This window comes from Solanum pennellii, chromosome 8, assembly GCF_001406875.1.
Source record: "Solanum pennellii chromosome 8, SPENNV200".
NCBI lineage: Eukaryota > Viridiplantae > Streptophyta > Magnoliopsida > Solanales > Solanaceae > Solanum > Solanum pennellii.
In genome coordinates this window covers 64,013,932-64,029,878 of record NC_028644.1, presented here as the reverse complement: position 1 = coordinate 64,029,878, position 15,947 = coordinate 64,013,932, and the positions used below count along the sequence as shown (strand labels likewise).

Sequence of the window (15,947 nt, the reverse complement as noted above, 5' to 3'; positions counted from 1 at the left end):
CACCCCCCACCCCCCGCAAAAAAAAAACATTCTTCCAGGCCTTACTTCTATCGAATTTTACAGAAATGGCATCTCATGATAAATTGATATTTCATGAATCCTTCCCTTTTATCAAGTAAAATAACAACTTTTGATTGCTCTTTCCTCTTTCTTATTTTTTGGCTAGGTCTTTTGGTTGATCTTTCTATGTGTTATTCATATTCTGAGATGCAATTTGAAAACATGAAAAACAATTGAGGTTTCCTCTAAATCTAGTTTTATATTCTGAAGGCATTAAGAATTTAATATTCTTAAATGAAATAATTAATTTGATTACAAAATTTGGTTAACTTTAGCACTCAACAAATGAAATCGGACAAATTGGGATGGAAAAAGTAAGATGAGATTCCTGATAACTGCTAAACCAACTAAACCTAGTTAACCATAATTTACCCGGAGTTTGGAAGTCAACTATGTTACTATGACATAAAAGATAAAAAATTACCATTTTCATCCAGGGCGATGAGTAATGTTAAATCATCACTAGGATCAGCTTGACCCACATGCTGATAAAGTGGACCGACAGGGATGATTGATCCACCAAGCAAATATAGTGCAGGTAAATCCTAAAATTTTACAAGAAATAAAAACAATGATAACTAAAAGCAAATTGAAATAGTGATAATGCGTGATAATGCTAGTGGTTAATCCAGTTCCCAAGTCTAAATACCGGATGTGAATCGTCAAAATCAAAACTCAACCAAATGCCTCTTGGTAATTTGTGATGAGCTGTATCCAATTCCTCATCACGCTGAGTGCTGCTCAAATACAAAATGAGTTAGTATATGCATGCACGTGACAGATTAAACCATCCACACTGACCCATATATATGAAAATAAGCAGTCAAACGAAGTAAATATGGATTAGGTTAGGCAAAATGAACCAACTTTCTCCATCTGAAGTCTCAATTCTCAACTGCATTATAAAGACTTATTAGTTAGCAATATCTCGTTCACTCTAGTATATCAGTCACCTCTATGAATGTCAATTGCCTAGAGAATACAGAAGTGTTTGAAGACAGTCATTTGGGAAGTGAAATTGGTCGATAAGCAAACCAATGAAATAGATAACAGACCGTGCTGCTTAGACAAGGATTATTGTTGCCAATATATGAAGAGCATTGTATAGTCAAGGTAGTGTAAGGTATTTAGCAGTCTGTTTTTGAGACAAAATCCAACCAGAAGCATGAATGAAAGACTGAAAGAGGTTTCTCATGATAGAGTTAGTATCGTCTCTAAAACCTGATACCAAACACTTGCCAAATAATAAAAGAAATTGTAGGCTTATAGTTATTGGAACCAAAAGTAGATCACAATAGCCTGTTATTTACAACAGGGTTGAAAATGTAGTATCCTAACTGTTTACTAACCATGATAAAAATCGATTTTTTTTTATCTCTTCTGATAGTATTTACATAGGCACCTACTGGAACAAGCAAAATGTTTTGGTTTTCCCTTAATCTACTTTATAGATTAAAATGATAAACCAGAAAGATATGCCACCTATGAAGTTGACTGATAGACAGGAATATTAGCAATGGGTATATTGTAGAACACAAACAAAGGATACCAGATATGCAGAGTTTGACAGTCACCTACTACCGCATCTGTGAAGGAAAAAGAATTAAACCTTGCATATATAAGAATTGGTCCCAGCAAAAATGAGTTCTCAAGTTTCCTCAGCTCGGGGTCTTTTGGATCTGCAAGAGTAAGCAACAGATTACTACAAAATTGATGTTATTCATTTACTAATAGATTTGATATTATCGATAGGGAATGAATAAACTGAAACAAATGATCAAAAAGAAACCAACATCCTTGAATTGAAATGTCTAATTTGTTAATTTTTGGATCAAGTAACTTGCACAAAAGCCTCAACCATAAACCAACTTTTCGTTTTTGGGCTTTACAGAAAGTAAATGAGAAATTCCAAGAAAGATAGCTAACATTTGAAAACTCCTTTCAAATGATTAACCTGCCAAAACTATGGAATTTGACTATCTTGTCCTATATAGCCACGCTTTCATGCACATTTATTGTGGAGCTAAATAAATTTTGAGTTACGAAAAATTTACCAGCAAAAAAGATAGGAGCAGACACCGGAGTACCCCTCGTGTGTGCTAAGTAAAAGAGTGTGTAAATGTGTGGTAGAAGACGGTAGCGCCGCTCCAATGCCAAGCGGCAAACTTCCTCGCACTGTTAAGATGATAGATCCAAGTCAAATCAGAAATCTACATACAGAATAGACGTGAAAAAGTATATATTATTCTGGTTAGTTATCTAGAAGACACTTGAATAAAGTAGAGTAATCCACTGTGCACAATTAGCTATATCAAAATATATCCATCTTCATCGATTTCCTTGAGTGAACATGACAAAAGGGCGATCACCCATCCACAAGGGGAATGCCAACAAGAAAGCGTGCTATTAGCACCACTACACCAGTCATTAACCCATACTTCAGGAAATGAGGTAAACAGAAACCGCAGTATATCAGGAGGAGAGAGTACGTACGCAATTAATAATGTTTCCTCTTTCTTTTTTTTTGTTTAAGATAGATACAAAGCAATGGAACTCTTTACAAAACCATGTAAAAAACAATGGTTGACTTCAAATGTACATACAGTTATAAATTCAACTTTTCTCCAAGAACCAACATATTGAGCTTGCAATAGAAGTGTAAAAACTGATGCAAATAAAATGGCTATTTTAGACCATTTAAATGGGAAGTAAATGAATATCTCTGTTAGGGTGATTGTACGGATTTGTATCTCCAGAGTGAATAATTGGGATTTGTTCCTCTAGAGTGATCGGCAGTTATTTGTAGATTTAATTACCTTAAAGATGTCCAAGAAAAGAATTTCATATATATATGTAGGAAGAATTGTAATCATCAATGCAATCACATGTGTAACAAAATCACACTTCTCGACATGGTATCCAGATAATACATGTGAATTATTATTGTATTATTGTCATGTGACTGGTCTTATAAAATCTACATGTTTTAAGTTTCAGAACAAGGATCAAGAATGTTTGAGACTTGATAAACCATTGAAACAATAACAGGCATTGAGAGAGTGCACGCACTTGAGGAAATGAATGAGTATAACATGAAAACTCAAACTCCCATCAGGGACCAGGTTACACTCAGAAACATATGCAGAGCTTTAATACTTTTTTGAGCATGAACATAAGCAGAACTTTGATAATCTTTCAGGACGAACCACAGGATAGGACATAAAAACATTAAAAAAGTCATTTGACTAAACAGAATTTGCAAATTGTTGACTACTCATAAATCATAATTATAGAGAAGAAGTGGACCTCCTCCCCAAATGACCAAGGCTCGTGATCATTTGTGTCAGCCTCAGAATGGGCACGGCAGAAGGGAAACAGGGAACCAACACCCATCCACCTCCCAAACATCCGGGGAGTTGCATTTCCAGCAAAGCCGCCTATATCTGGTCCTGTAAGTGGCTGACCACTGAGCCCCTGAATAAAAAGTTGCCTCATCAGAAGAGTGCAATGCATCAACTCAGTACAATGTGAAATCAAACTAATATATTTGTTTCAATACCTGTTACTCGTAAAGAACTCATTTATGATACACGTGTACAACACACACACACAGGTGTCTGGAAATTAATTGTGCGAGAAACAGATTTACGTCCGGTCATGTAACAATAAATGCCAAGATTTCTTAACAGAAAATAGGGAAAAAAGTGATACGAATATTAATAGCTTGAAATACCAATTTTAAGTACTGTATAAAAGAATCTATGATAGGGCAATATAGTGTGTTACATCTTTGCATTGACATAACCATGTTCTAATTAGTTGCACAGAGATGGAAACAAGACAGGAATCAGATACTAATATCAAGCAATAATCTACCATAGCAATCATCTCTCATGGATACTTTATCAACTTAAAAATTCTTCAATAAAAAGCAAGCAGTTCATTGACTAAGGTCTAAGAGAACATCAAAACACATTATTAATTGTCCCATTCCCTTAGCAAACTTCATCATTTTTATAATTGATTTAGGGCGAGTCAAACAGAAAAATATTGAAGACTCCATTTTAGTAGATCCTTCATAAATTCTTTAAAATATTAGTTGAAGCTGCCTAAGATGCAAAAAGAAGTTAACTGTTGGAGTCTGCTTAATCAAAATGAGTCATATTAACAAAATTAAATAAAAACAACAAATAGATATTACATGATTAGTGTCAGACTCGGGTACGAGGGGTGGCAGGCAGTATAATTCAAAAGGGAAAAGCCTGCATCTGACATAAACTTAGAGACATAAGTGATTATACTTAGCTACTAACCAGTTGAAGAACCATGGGGATACTCATCTGCAAGTGCTCCCATGTAGAAAGGTTATCCCCTGTCCATGTAGCAGCATACCTCTGGCTACCCACAAACCCAGCCCGTGTGAGAACAAAAGGACGTTTATTTCCATTAGCTAGCTTCATTCCTTCATAGGTTGATCGTGCCATGAGCATCCCATAAACCTTAAAAGGCAGCCAAGTCAATTTATAAGCATATTACATCATTAAGTAAAGGAGCAGGAGTTTCATCAGCAAGCACACCAGTAGACCTCTCTCTCTCTCAGAGCTTGTACTATGTTTTCACATTCAACTTGCACATAAAGCTACAGCAGGAAAAGTAGGCATACATTGTGATAGTATGAATGATTCTGGCAACCTCCAAATTCAGGATCTCCCCTGTGAATATTATTCTCCGGCATTGTCTTTGTTACTGTCTGCAACAAAAGACACAGATGAAAAAGCAGTACAACATTAAGAAAAATTTACGTTCAATAATCCACCTTAAAAACAGCTGGTTCGTTCATGTCATTCCATATACCGTCCACACCATTGGAAATGAAATCTTTAACTAGGTTAGCCCACCATGATCTGGCTTTCAATTGAGTGAAATCCGGAAACACACAAGGCCCAGGCCACACGTCACCTAAAGATGGAGATAAAAATATGACAAGTCTGAAAAATGTATACAAACGATTAAAAAAAAGGTTTAAACTGCAGGATAAACACATACCAACATAAGGCCTCCCATCCGCTGTTTGAACCCATACATCTGCTTCAGAACCACTATCATAAGCAAAATATCCCTTTTCATTCTTAATCCCTGGATCAAGCATCCAGATTGCTTTGAAACCTGATTTATGAAGTTCTTCCACAAGGGACTCTGGATCTGGAAAACGCTCCTGACAACCATGTCCAGAAAAGTTTATAAGATCTGTCAGTTTTACATGGGTAAACAAAAAGCATTCACCTAAATTATCATAACTAGATAAAATTGAGAAAGAGGTGACACTATCTAATGCAAATGAAGTACAACCTGTTTAATATCAGATACAAAAAGCAAGCATTTCCAAGATCAAACACGCTCAAAAAATAATTTTGATAAGTACACTGTAAATTCATAAATTATGTCTATTTGTGAATATTAATGTTTCAAAGCAAGTGCAAAGAATGGAGAAGGGGAGAGAAGCATCCAGCTGTAAGCTTCCCAAGTAAGTTAAATACACAAAATGGAATGCTTCCCAGATAACTGGACAATAAGAAATATGACATAGTTTACAACTTTAAGTAGCTTGCAGTACCAAGAATATCAAACAAAATCCTCCTCACGGAGTTTCAAGGAGAAGAAACAAAAATCCTTTTCCCGGTTACCTGCTTTATGCATTATTATACCTTTTTGGATAGCTAGAAATTTAATCAACAGAGACAAATATTATATGGATTACAGGTGAGAGTTCTTGCTATTACATTTACAAAGGAAATATTATCAAGCGGAGATGAAAATTTTGATCAACATCTGACAAATAGATCATTGACTTGGACTAACTGGCTAAAGTTTCAACTATATATCAGGATTAAGTAGTAAGATCGTGCCTTATCAAATGTAAAACATCGAAAACCGTTCATGTAGTCAATGTCCATCCATATGACATCACAGGGAATCTTCTTCTCCCGAAAGGTCCTTGCAATCTGCATGAAGTAAGAGACACTGAAATATAAGATTAGAAGGCCAAATGTATACCTGGGGAAAGGGGGGAGGGGGGGTGATAAAGCAGTACTATAAGTGGGGGATAAGAAAAGACAAATGAAATCAAGCTTTGAAATAAGGGACAAAATTAAAGCTTGTATGGTTCCTACGCCCCTAGCTGAGTAATAATCAATTATTAGATTCCTCCACCCCTAAACCCCCACAACCCAAGTAATGGAGGCAAAAAGAAGAGGATAAGAAAATTAGCAACAGTTGGTGGCAAAGGAAGAATGTGAAGTGCATCCAGCTAGCCAGAGTATAGCAACAAAGTAAATAAAAATGCAAAACAAGCACTATGAGGAGAGCAATAGACTACTTCACATAAAAGAAATGACCATACCTCACGAACACGAGCATCCGGAACATAGCTCCATCGGCATTGGTGATAACCCAAGGACCACTTTGGAGGCATAAACACAGTTCCTGATTCAAAATTATGTGACCGTTACTTCAAACAAAGTACTATGATAAATAGGGAAAGTGAAAGCGCCGTGCTGGTTGGGAGGAATGGAATAAAGATTTTTCAAATTAGAATTTAGAAGTCTTTATTTTGAGCTTAATTATCAATAAAAATAAACCAATAGGCTTAAAAGAGCTTCTCATAACATGAAAACTGAAATGCGTCATAAACCATTTTAACAAATGTAGTAAGTTGAGTGTTATCTAAAGACAATGAGACATTCTGGGTTCTGGAGAAAGCAGCAGAAGAATCAAAATATAGGTTTTATAAAATCTCTCATGATATAAGATGCATCAGAAACCATTTAAACAACTCCGTCGAACAGAATTCAATTGCTTTACAATTATATTTATATTTAGACTGAGATCTGAGAGTAGGACTTTCCACACTTAGTTATGAAATACAAATGAAGTGAAAAGATACCTCTCCTGGCCACTACTTTCTACTCAGATATAAGAAAATCATTTTAAAGAGAAGAACGCATATCCCTGAAAAAAGAAGCATAATAGTGTAACTGTGTAAGACCATACCGATTGCATGAGAGAGGGATACAAGAACATCAATTGGTGAAGGAAATGGGCCAAATGTAATAACAGGGTAGGACTGTCGACTGATAAATCTTATATTGGATTCTTGTCGCAAGTCAACCTGCTCAAGTGATAACAATCATTCAGTGATACATCAATTGTAGTTTACTAAAGAATATGTGAATAGATACAAAGTAATGAATAGATACATCAATCATTATTCAGGGTGGCCCAGTGGTTTGGACTTGGGACTTCCATGTTGGAGATCTCAAGTTCAAAACCCCTTGCCAGCGAAAGGAAGGGGAGTTGCCTTCTGGGTCGAGCTCATCGCACCGGGCTTGCTTAGTGCGGGTTACCTCTCCTATGTGGTTTGCAAGCTATTGCATAGGAGCAGGGGTTTAACCCTGTGCACACCTAAAGGGTAGCGGCTACAGGTTTCCCTTGCCATCAAAAAAAAAAAAGATACAAATACACACACAAAAAGACAGACAGAGAACACATATAAGTGCTTGGGTGTAGGAAGTAGAGTAGCTATACCTCACATCGATGTGTTGTATCTGCCAGAACTCCAAGTGTCTCGCCACTGGGAAGAACAGCAAGCACCCACGGGTGTGATTGATACAAGGACGTAGTTCCCGGACCATAACCCCATGCATCAGTATTCCATGTCAAAATCTGAAATTAATAAAATTAAATTTGCAGGTGTTTTAACTCTGTTAACCACTTTCGTCTTGTGATTTGCTCTTGGAAGGTCATGTTTCTTCATAGGTCTTTTTTAACTGGTCTTCGTAGGTCTTTCTTATCATGCTTTATCCCCATTATTGAAGGAACCAGCACCTTAAATTTTGGTTCTTTAATTTTGCTAAGCCCCAAATGATCACAAATAAATGCATTTGTTTGATTTATGTTTCATCACTCGTTCCAAATCAACACTACTGACCAGTAAATAGCAAGCTGTACACTGCTGCTGACTGTTCACCTTAGGCTCTTTCCAGAAGTTAATTTGTTATGTGTTAGAAACCGCAGAACTTTAACTTCTTTTCCAATTAATATAAGGACTGCGTTAAAGGCGAGTGAAGCTCTTCCAAGATGTGCAGTATGTATGGTCTACCATTACATGATCTCATAGTCTTGATCAAAATACAACTTTCAACACCATACTCCCTAATGTACATAACAACTCCGCATGTGCGAGCTTGCTCACATTGCCGGTCACAAAAGGAGGGGGGTTGTGGTATGCTGGAAGCCAACATACCTATTCATGATGAATCCTCACAACGACCACAACTTGTTGCAAACTGAGACCTAGTTCGTTGTTGTTGTATAGTCCACTAGAATGTACATGTTCAGGACCGGAACTACCCTTTGCTTCCTCAATGCAAGGCTATAGTAAACAGCTTTTTGTTGATATGTCATGAGATCAGACTGGCCAGGGCATATCTAGGTGGATGGGTATGGGTTCACATGAACCATGCTCCTTTCCTTAGATATGTATAATAATGTTATAATTTTATAAAACACTTCAATATATATATTTGTGTACTTAAGCTCAAAGTGTTCTATGGTGCAATAATCATTGGGTGCACCTCTATAAGTGAAGTTGGTGGTGTAAACTCCATGCTTATCTTGGTATTCTTTTCTTTCTTTTTTTAGAAAATTGGGCCCAAATGTACTTCTCTTTTTCTTTCTTTCTTATTAGGTTTATTCTTTCAAAATCCCAATTTTGACAGATTCGAAGCTCTATTCTACTTTTGTCACCGTACAATTTAATATTATGCAAAATAAATGTTTATATAAAAACTAGCATCAGTGAACGATGTAGCATAGTCAACTAGCTGTACTAATCCCAACATTTTCGGGTTCCGACATAGAGTATATGTGAAAGTCATTAGAATTGTAAAAAGAATTTAATTTTGATCCTATAATTTCAAAAGTGTAATGAGTTAAATAGTAAGAACCTAAAGGATAAACCTGTTAAACATAAATTCTAGATCTGCCTCTTCATAATAGTGCATCCATCCACATAAAATCCTGGATCTGCCTCAGACCGGCAGTGTCATCTAAGTTTCATGCTTTTGATTGATCTTTTTATTGAGGATAGTTTGCTCTCTATAAACATAAGTCCTTGTAAATTCTTTTTCTTATTGCCTATAATTCATAATATATGGAGAAAATACAACTCGCTTAGGTAGAAGAGCATATTCAGTATATCTTTATCATCAGAATTGTATTGGAAACTCACCCTTTTCCCAGTTCTTTCAAGCTGACCACTAACCTCCCCAGTTCCATAGAATGAGGTACCTGAAGGAAGCTTAATTGAAGTAGAAATAATCTTGATCAATAACATAGTCAAAAAAAAAAAATTATTAACATGAAGAGGAGATGCAGTGAACTGCCAGGGCCTGAAAATGCTACCTCAATATTAACAATTTGTTGTCCCCTGACACATTCAAAAGTAGGAATATATGATGGAACTTTATGTATAGACATTAACGGTGTCTCCCTAACTTTTGGATCAACAAAGGAAATACTCGGAAATGCTGCATTTCTATCATCTGCAGAGCAATCAAAACGAATGACTCCTTCCTCCAAAATAGATTCGAAAATCATGTTCCCCGTTCTCGCATCAGACATTGCAGTTGTACCTTCTATTCCACCCATCTTCGACACAACAAAACTTGCACCAGTAAACCCCTTATTAACGCTCCTCCCTCTACATACCAAACCGTAAAATTAGGCAAAATTTATAAGTTTGCAATAAGTTTAACATATTATATCAAACAAAATTTCAATCCAGTCATCTCACCAACTCAATTTGGAAAAACAGGACCAATGAAATTCAGTAAATTACACCAATTTGATCAAATTCAAGAGTTCAGCTCAGAAACTCAACACGACGTCATAAACTTCTATGAAATGAATTCCAAATATTTCAATTCCACTCAATCATGATTTTCAGTTTAGCGCACTACTAACAAAATGAAGTTAATTCAACACTCAAGTATTGCTACACAAACTTTTTTAACCAAAGATATTAAAAACTTTGGAGTAAAATTAACCTGATAAAACGATGAATCGAAGATACACTTGTAGAACTGAACAGATTAATGCAATGCAAGAGCTTTGGCTTCTTCTTCTTCAAAGACCCATTTGAAACCCTAACATTTACAAAGCAAAGAGTAGTGAAGTGACATTTTGGTGATATAATAATGCTATTTGGAAATGGTAGCTTGTCCATATATGGCTTCGTCAACCGAAACCTTGATAAAATTTAATTTTGTGGCAAGGCTAACATACACATTCATATTAAAAAATTCATCAAAATTTATATTAAATCAATATGAATCAAATAATATAAATATTAAACGAACATTCATCAGAAAAAATAATTTGTGAATGATTGATTGCGTTCATAATTATAATTGTTGAGTGCACTTTTTGACACGTGGTGATAGTAGTTTTTTTTTTGTCTTGTGAATGCATTTATATTAGTCGTTATTTCACGGTTTATAAATAGTTATTTTAAGATATAAACATAATACTTCCTCCATTCGGTACTGTTTGTCATGTTTTTTATTTTTAAAGTTAAATTATAAAAAATTTAACTAATATATTGAGATGTATTTTTTTATCATATTAATATGTAAAAAATTGTAATTTATAGTACTTTTTATATAGTTTTAAAATATCTAATTTTTTTATTTAAAATATCGAATTAATATAATCCAATTCACCTTAAAAGTTAATCAAATTAATTTTCGATAACGCAACATAATAAACAATTCTGGACGAAGAGAGTATATCAATAAAAAGAGCTTGGCTCATAATAAAGATACATAGTTAAAACATAAAACTGAATTAATTTAACATATTAAGTTTTTTTCATCCAAGTATGAGTGCTTATATGTATATAATAATAATAAATACTTATTGTACGATTACTATTATGAAAAATTCTATAAAACAAAAACTCAAAATATTTATCACATATAATTAGTTGTGTAACTTATTTGATATGAATCATTTTCCATGCTGAGACTAAAATTCAAAATTGTATTTAAACTCATTTTCCACTTCATAACAAACTAATAGTCTAATATGGTGCTATTATATCCAAATTGAACATTATGTAATATACCCCAAAGAAATGAAACTAGGAAAAGGAAAAAATAATTATATATTAAAAATAATAATCTGAATAAAAGTTTGGCTAATCAATTAAAAACTAAAATGATATAAAAAAAAAAAAGAAATACGAAGTAAACATAAGAATAAGGCAAATATGACAAAATAAGAATATAATAATTGTCCCATGTAAATTCAGAAATTTATAAACAGTTGAAAAGATAACCATCTAAAATGATGAAGATGAAAAACAAAATATCATTCTACTTACCTATCAAATATTAATATTTCAAAACAAAACAAATTAAAAGAAAAAGTTACCTGAAAACAACCTAATGATTCATATCAAGCAAGACACAATTGGTAAACAAAAAATACGTTTCCAATATATATTTAATTAACTTAATTTTCAAAAGTTAATGTTCTTTGACGACGTGGGAAAGAGGAAAGATTAGTTGTTTTTGTTAATAATTTAATACATTAACCACACTAATTATAGAGAAAAAATAACAAAATTGAATACATGATTATAGAAAAAGAATAAAGGATTACCAAAATATTTAGACACTAAAATTCCATAAAAGGAGAAAAAAGATAAATGTGTTTCTTGGTCATAGAAAAATGTCATATCATCTTGTAAATTTTGTTTATATCTAGTTTTATATTATATATAGATATAGATGTCATAAACATCTACCTCAAAAGTAAGAACCTGTGGATAAAAAATATTGAATCACTCCTTATAAATGTTATTTTTAGAAAACCTTTCACTTGAGGAACAAAATATCTTAGCTCATTTTCAAGCCATTTATGAACTTGATCAAATCCAACTCCATGCTTAAAATCTCCACAATAGGATGACTCTTTTAGACCTAATCTTTAACTAGCAAAAACTTAGATGTCTACTCTAATTTGGAGGGGAAGAAGGTGAAAGAAGTAAATTGATGAGGACTACATGTTACAAGAAAAAATTTTAAAATTGGTAAGTAAAAAAAAAAAGAGCTAAAACTATAAGATAAAAAAAATTAAAAAATTTAGCTAAACTTGTCATATTGATTATGGAATAACTATCTAGTCAAATTGTCACACTCCACATGGACAAAACATTCCATCTTGATAAAAATTAAAAGTTTAAGAGAAATAATTTGGATAACTAATACATTTGAAGAACGAGAGAAGCTTAATTATCGTTTTTTGAATAAAGAAATATGGAGCACAGTTTTTTTCGAATATTAAAGTCTCTTTAAAAGAGTTTGAAAGGAAATAATAGTTTGTCATAGATCTGAATTATTCAGACTATAAAGAAATTTTTAAGTAAAAAAACGAAAACATACATAATACAAATCATTCAAATTCAGACTTTTTATTAAATATAAACGAATTAGACCTAAAATAATTTTTTGCTCAAAATATCATGCTTTCAAAATGTCACATAATTTTATTTTTGCCTAAAATATATCACTCAATTTTGCGTGCACATAAAAGTTCTACAGAACTAATCTAACGAGACAAATTAGAAATAATGTCCAAATTCTCTATTCCAACGATTTTTTTGTTTAGGACAAATAGACCAATGATTTATATATATAAAAAAAAATGACTTACTAAATATATTAGATCATTTTTCTAGTGATATTGAGAAACATATATATCTTGAATTCAACAAGGTTTAAAACATATAAAAATGGATTCAATTCCCACAAATTGAAGACAATGTTATTTTTCATCTTAATTGTCGTATAAAATATTGATTAATTTTAAAATATTCATGTTTATAAATACTAGATGTGATTGACCCAATCAGCCCAATATTTTGTGTCATATATAGTGTAGTATATTTGTTTTCTTATAAATGTCATATAATTGAATTTCATAAAAGACAATTAATAAACATGTTAATACGATACACACTAAAAATTAATTGACAAAGTGCTTCTTTTTTAAATTTTCCTCTCGACTCCAAGAGAAATTAGATTATGCAACATAGAATTTACTTATGGCTGGTGGGTTGGTTGCTTTCTTTTGCAGAATATCAATTAAATTCTGGCTTTGCAATGTGTGTATTTTTATAAAATAGTGTTTTCATCTAATGAAAGAAAGCATTTTGTTGGCTTTATATGATCTCTTGGCATTTTGTAGGTAACTGATTAAGTCTTCTTTGTGTTCCACCTCATTTCATCTTTTCTCCTGATGGAAATAATTTACCACATGTTTCACGTCACTATATTCTATCATAATAAAAGAATAAGGCATGTTTCACGTCACTATATTCTATCATAATAAAAGAATAAGGTTAACATATTAAAAATTATCAATATCAAATGTAAGATCAATTAAGGAATTGTAATATTACAAAATACTGGCAAGATGGAAATTGTGCATATAGTACATAAAATTAGAGGTAGATTAATCTTATTTTATGGACAAAGAATAACAAGATACATTGTCAATGTAATGAAACAAAGGAGCCAGCCACATTAAAAAGAATTGAACGAATATTTGATTATGGAAAGACATAAACATAGGGTTAAAAACATCGATTTTTTATGGAAGAATTATATGCCGTTTTCACCATTTCATTAACATACGACTATTATAGAGTTCTCCACTAATTATTCATCTTGATAGATAATTGTATCATCTGATTTACCAGAGCTAATGCAAATGTAAAATATATGAAAATTACAACTTCAACTAAATATGTGATACATGTCTCTTTTGTAAAATTCAACAAATAAATAAGTAGAAATTCAAATAAATTACCTGAAATTACTCCTTGTGCGATTTCTCATATAAAGAGGATGGTAATGTTGACGGATGGAGAAATATATAAAATACACGTAGAATAATAGGTGTCCATCTTAAGCCACGTATAAGAGTGTTAGAATAACTAATTTACTCTTAAACTTTTTAAAATTGACATGAAGCAGACGTGTTGAAATAATGTTTTTTTGATAAAAAAAATTGTTGGGAAAATCTCATATATTAATGTAGGCATTTTATTTGTTAGCATATAGACAAATTATTACCAAATTCTTCACTGCACGGCGTTACAGCATGGTCCTAAGCGATGATCCGACACAACCATCGATAAACATATATACCTATCCATTTGATTGAATAACTTATTTTTTTCTTTCGAGGGTTGTTAATTAGAGTCTCATATCCAAATGATGGGTTTATATTTCTTTTCTAAGGATGTATTATATTGTTAAAATAAATTATGTATGGACATATTTTTTTCAAAATAATGAGTAGAAATATTTGAGTCATTTGTTTATAAGTAGGGTATATGTATAGACTATTGACCAATGTTAGAGGAGTATATATAAGTCACTTTCATAACAAGGGGTATATCATAGTTGAGGGGTATATCATACCCTTTTCCCTTAAAGGAATAAGAAACATCTGTATCGACTATTGACCAAAGAACTTATATGTTCAATAAATTATATGTCTATATAAAGATTATCTTTCAGCAAAAATATTTTATCATGAAAAATCGCAATATTTTATCTGTCATTCAATCATAAAAGAACATAACATTTTATCTCAAGTGATATTAATTCACAAAATTAAAGAATTCGATAAAAACACATATAATCAACCATCAAATCAGTTCGATCAACTAGTTACGAGTAAAAAATTTCGCATTTTAATTTCAAATCCTACCACATCAATATTAATCAAGAACTAATCCTCTTTGATATCGTAAATAAAAATATTGTATTAAACTCTAAACAAGACAATAACAGACATGCTCTCGTGATCCCATTGTCTCATCTTTATTTTATTATTTATCATATGGGTTTGATTAAATTTAAATTTGTATAATTTTAAAAGGACTCAAGCATGATTCTTTTCATTTTTTGGAGCTTGAATATGAGACCTTCAAAGGTGAAGGTATTCCAATATTTCACTACAACTTATATTGGTGTGATCCCATTTTCTTCATGGGTGGAGCTAGAAGTGCGATTATGAGTTCGATCAAACTCAATAAATCTTGGAGAAAAAAGGATCAAAATTATTCCTCAACTTTGTTTTATTGGTTGATTTATCGTTGCCGTTAAATGAAAGTTGATAGAATATGATAGAATCGATAATTCATGTTTTGATGATAGACAAGAAGCGCAAATAATCAGTAGCAAATGTACGCAGCAAAAGAAGCCAAGCTCGAGTCCAAGATCGAGTAAAATGGGTCAGCCATGTAATCAAGAAAATAGAGTTATTTGTCAAAGCCAAAAATAATATATTAAAGGTATAAGTTGATACAAATAAGGAAAACCTTAAATATATTATTAAGGAAGGAAGTTGTATATAATAAGGATTGTACTTTAAAAGGGAATCCTTGTTCAACAATAACTTTCTTACCTACAAGGCAAAAGAAACTTTATAAGAAGAGCACGATGCTAGAGAAGAATTCCACGACTTCACGCAGAGAACAAGGGAGAATTATTCATCAAATTGAAGTCTTCAAGGTTGATAGGATTACTACGTTTAAAACATTCTTGAGTGAGAAGGTTTTATCGTGTAGAACTATTTGTCTTGTTTTTGTTCTTAATTGTAATTTACAGTTTATTGTACAAAGGGTGGGTTTGGCTCTTTGTAGGGTTGAGTTTCAGTGAGGGTTGTAACAAAAGGTGGGTTTGGCCTTTTGGAGAGATCGATTGGAGTCAATCGAGGGAGTAGTAGAGATAAGACTTTTTGATTATTGA

The 15,947-nt window shown here is 32.6% G+C and overlaps 1 protein-coding gene across 1 annotated transcript in view; it reads right to left on the bottom strand.

Moving 5' to 3' along the window:
• LOC107028615 (alpha-glucosidase 2) overlaps positions 1 to 10,432 on the bottom strand; it is a 17,209-nt gene extending 6,777 nt beyond the window's left edge. Inside the window, exons 1-16 of the mRNA XM_015229752.2 lie at positions 10,167 to 10,432; positions 9,523 to 9,820; positions 9,350 to 9,418; positions 7,645 to 7,782; positions 7,111 to 7,228; positions 6,461 to 6,543; positions 5,967 to 6,062; positions 5,107 to 5,275; positions 4,877 to 5,019; positions 4,724 to 4,810; positions 4,374 to 4,559; positions 3,367 to 3,534; positions 2,115 to 2,235; positions 1,670 to 1,739; positions 710 to 797; positions 485 to 605 (exon numbers count right to left, since the gene is read on the bottom strand). Coding sequence (XP_015085238.1) covers positions 485 to 605; positions 710 to 797; positions 1,670 to 1,739; positions 2,115 to 2,235; positions 3,367 to 3,534; positions 4,374 to 4,559; positions 4,724 to 4,810; positions 4,877 to 5,019; positions 5,107 to 5,275; positions 5,967 to 6,062; positions 6,461 to 6,543; positions 7,111 to 7,228; positions 7,645 to 7,782; positions 9,350 to 9,418; positions 9,523 to 9,820; positions 10,167 to 10,345 — 2,134 coding nt within the window. The 5' untranslated portion in view covers positions 10,346 to 10,432. The remainder of the gene's footprint in view (positions 1 to 484; positions 606 to 709; positions 798 to 1,669; positions 1,740 to 2,114; positions 2,236 to 3,366; positions 3,535 to 4,373; positions 4,560 to 4,723; positions 4,811 to 4,876; positions 5,020 to 5,106; positions 5,276 to 5,966; positions 6,063 to 6,460; positions 6,544 to 7,110; positions 7,229 to 7,644; positions 7,783 to 9,349; positions 9,419 to 9,522; positions 9,821 to 10,166) is intronic.
• Between the last annotated feature and the right edge of the window lie 5,515 nt (positions 10,433 to 15,947).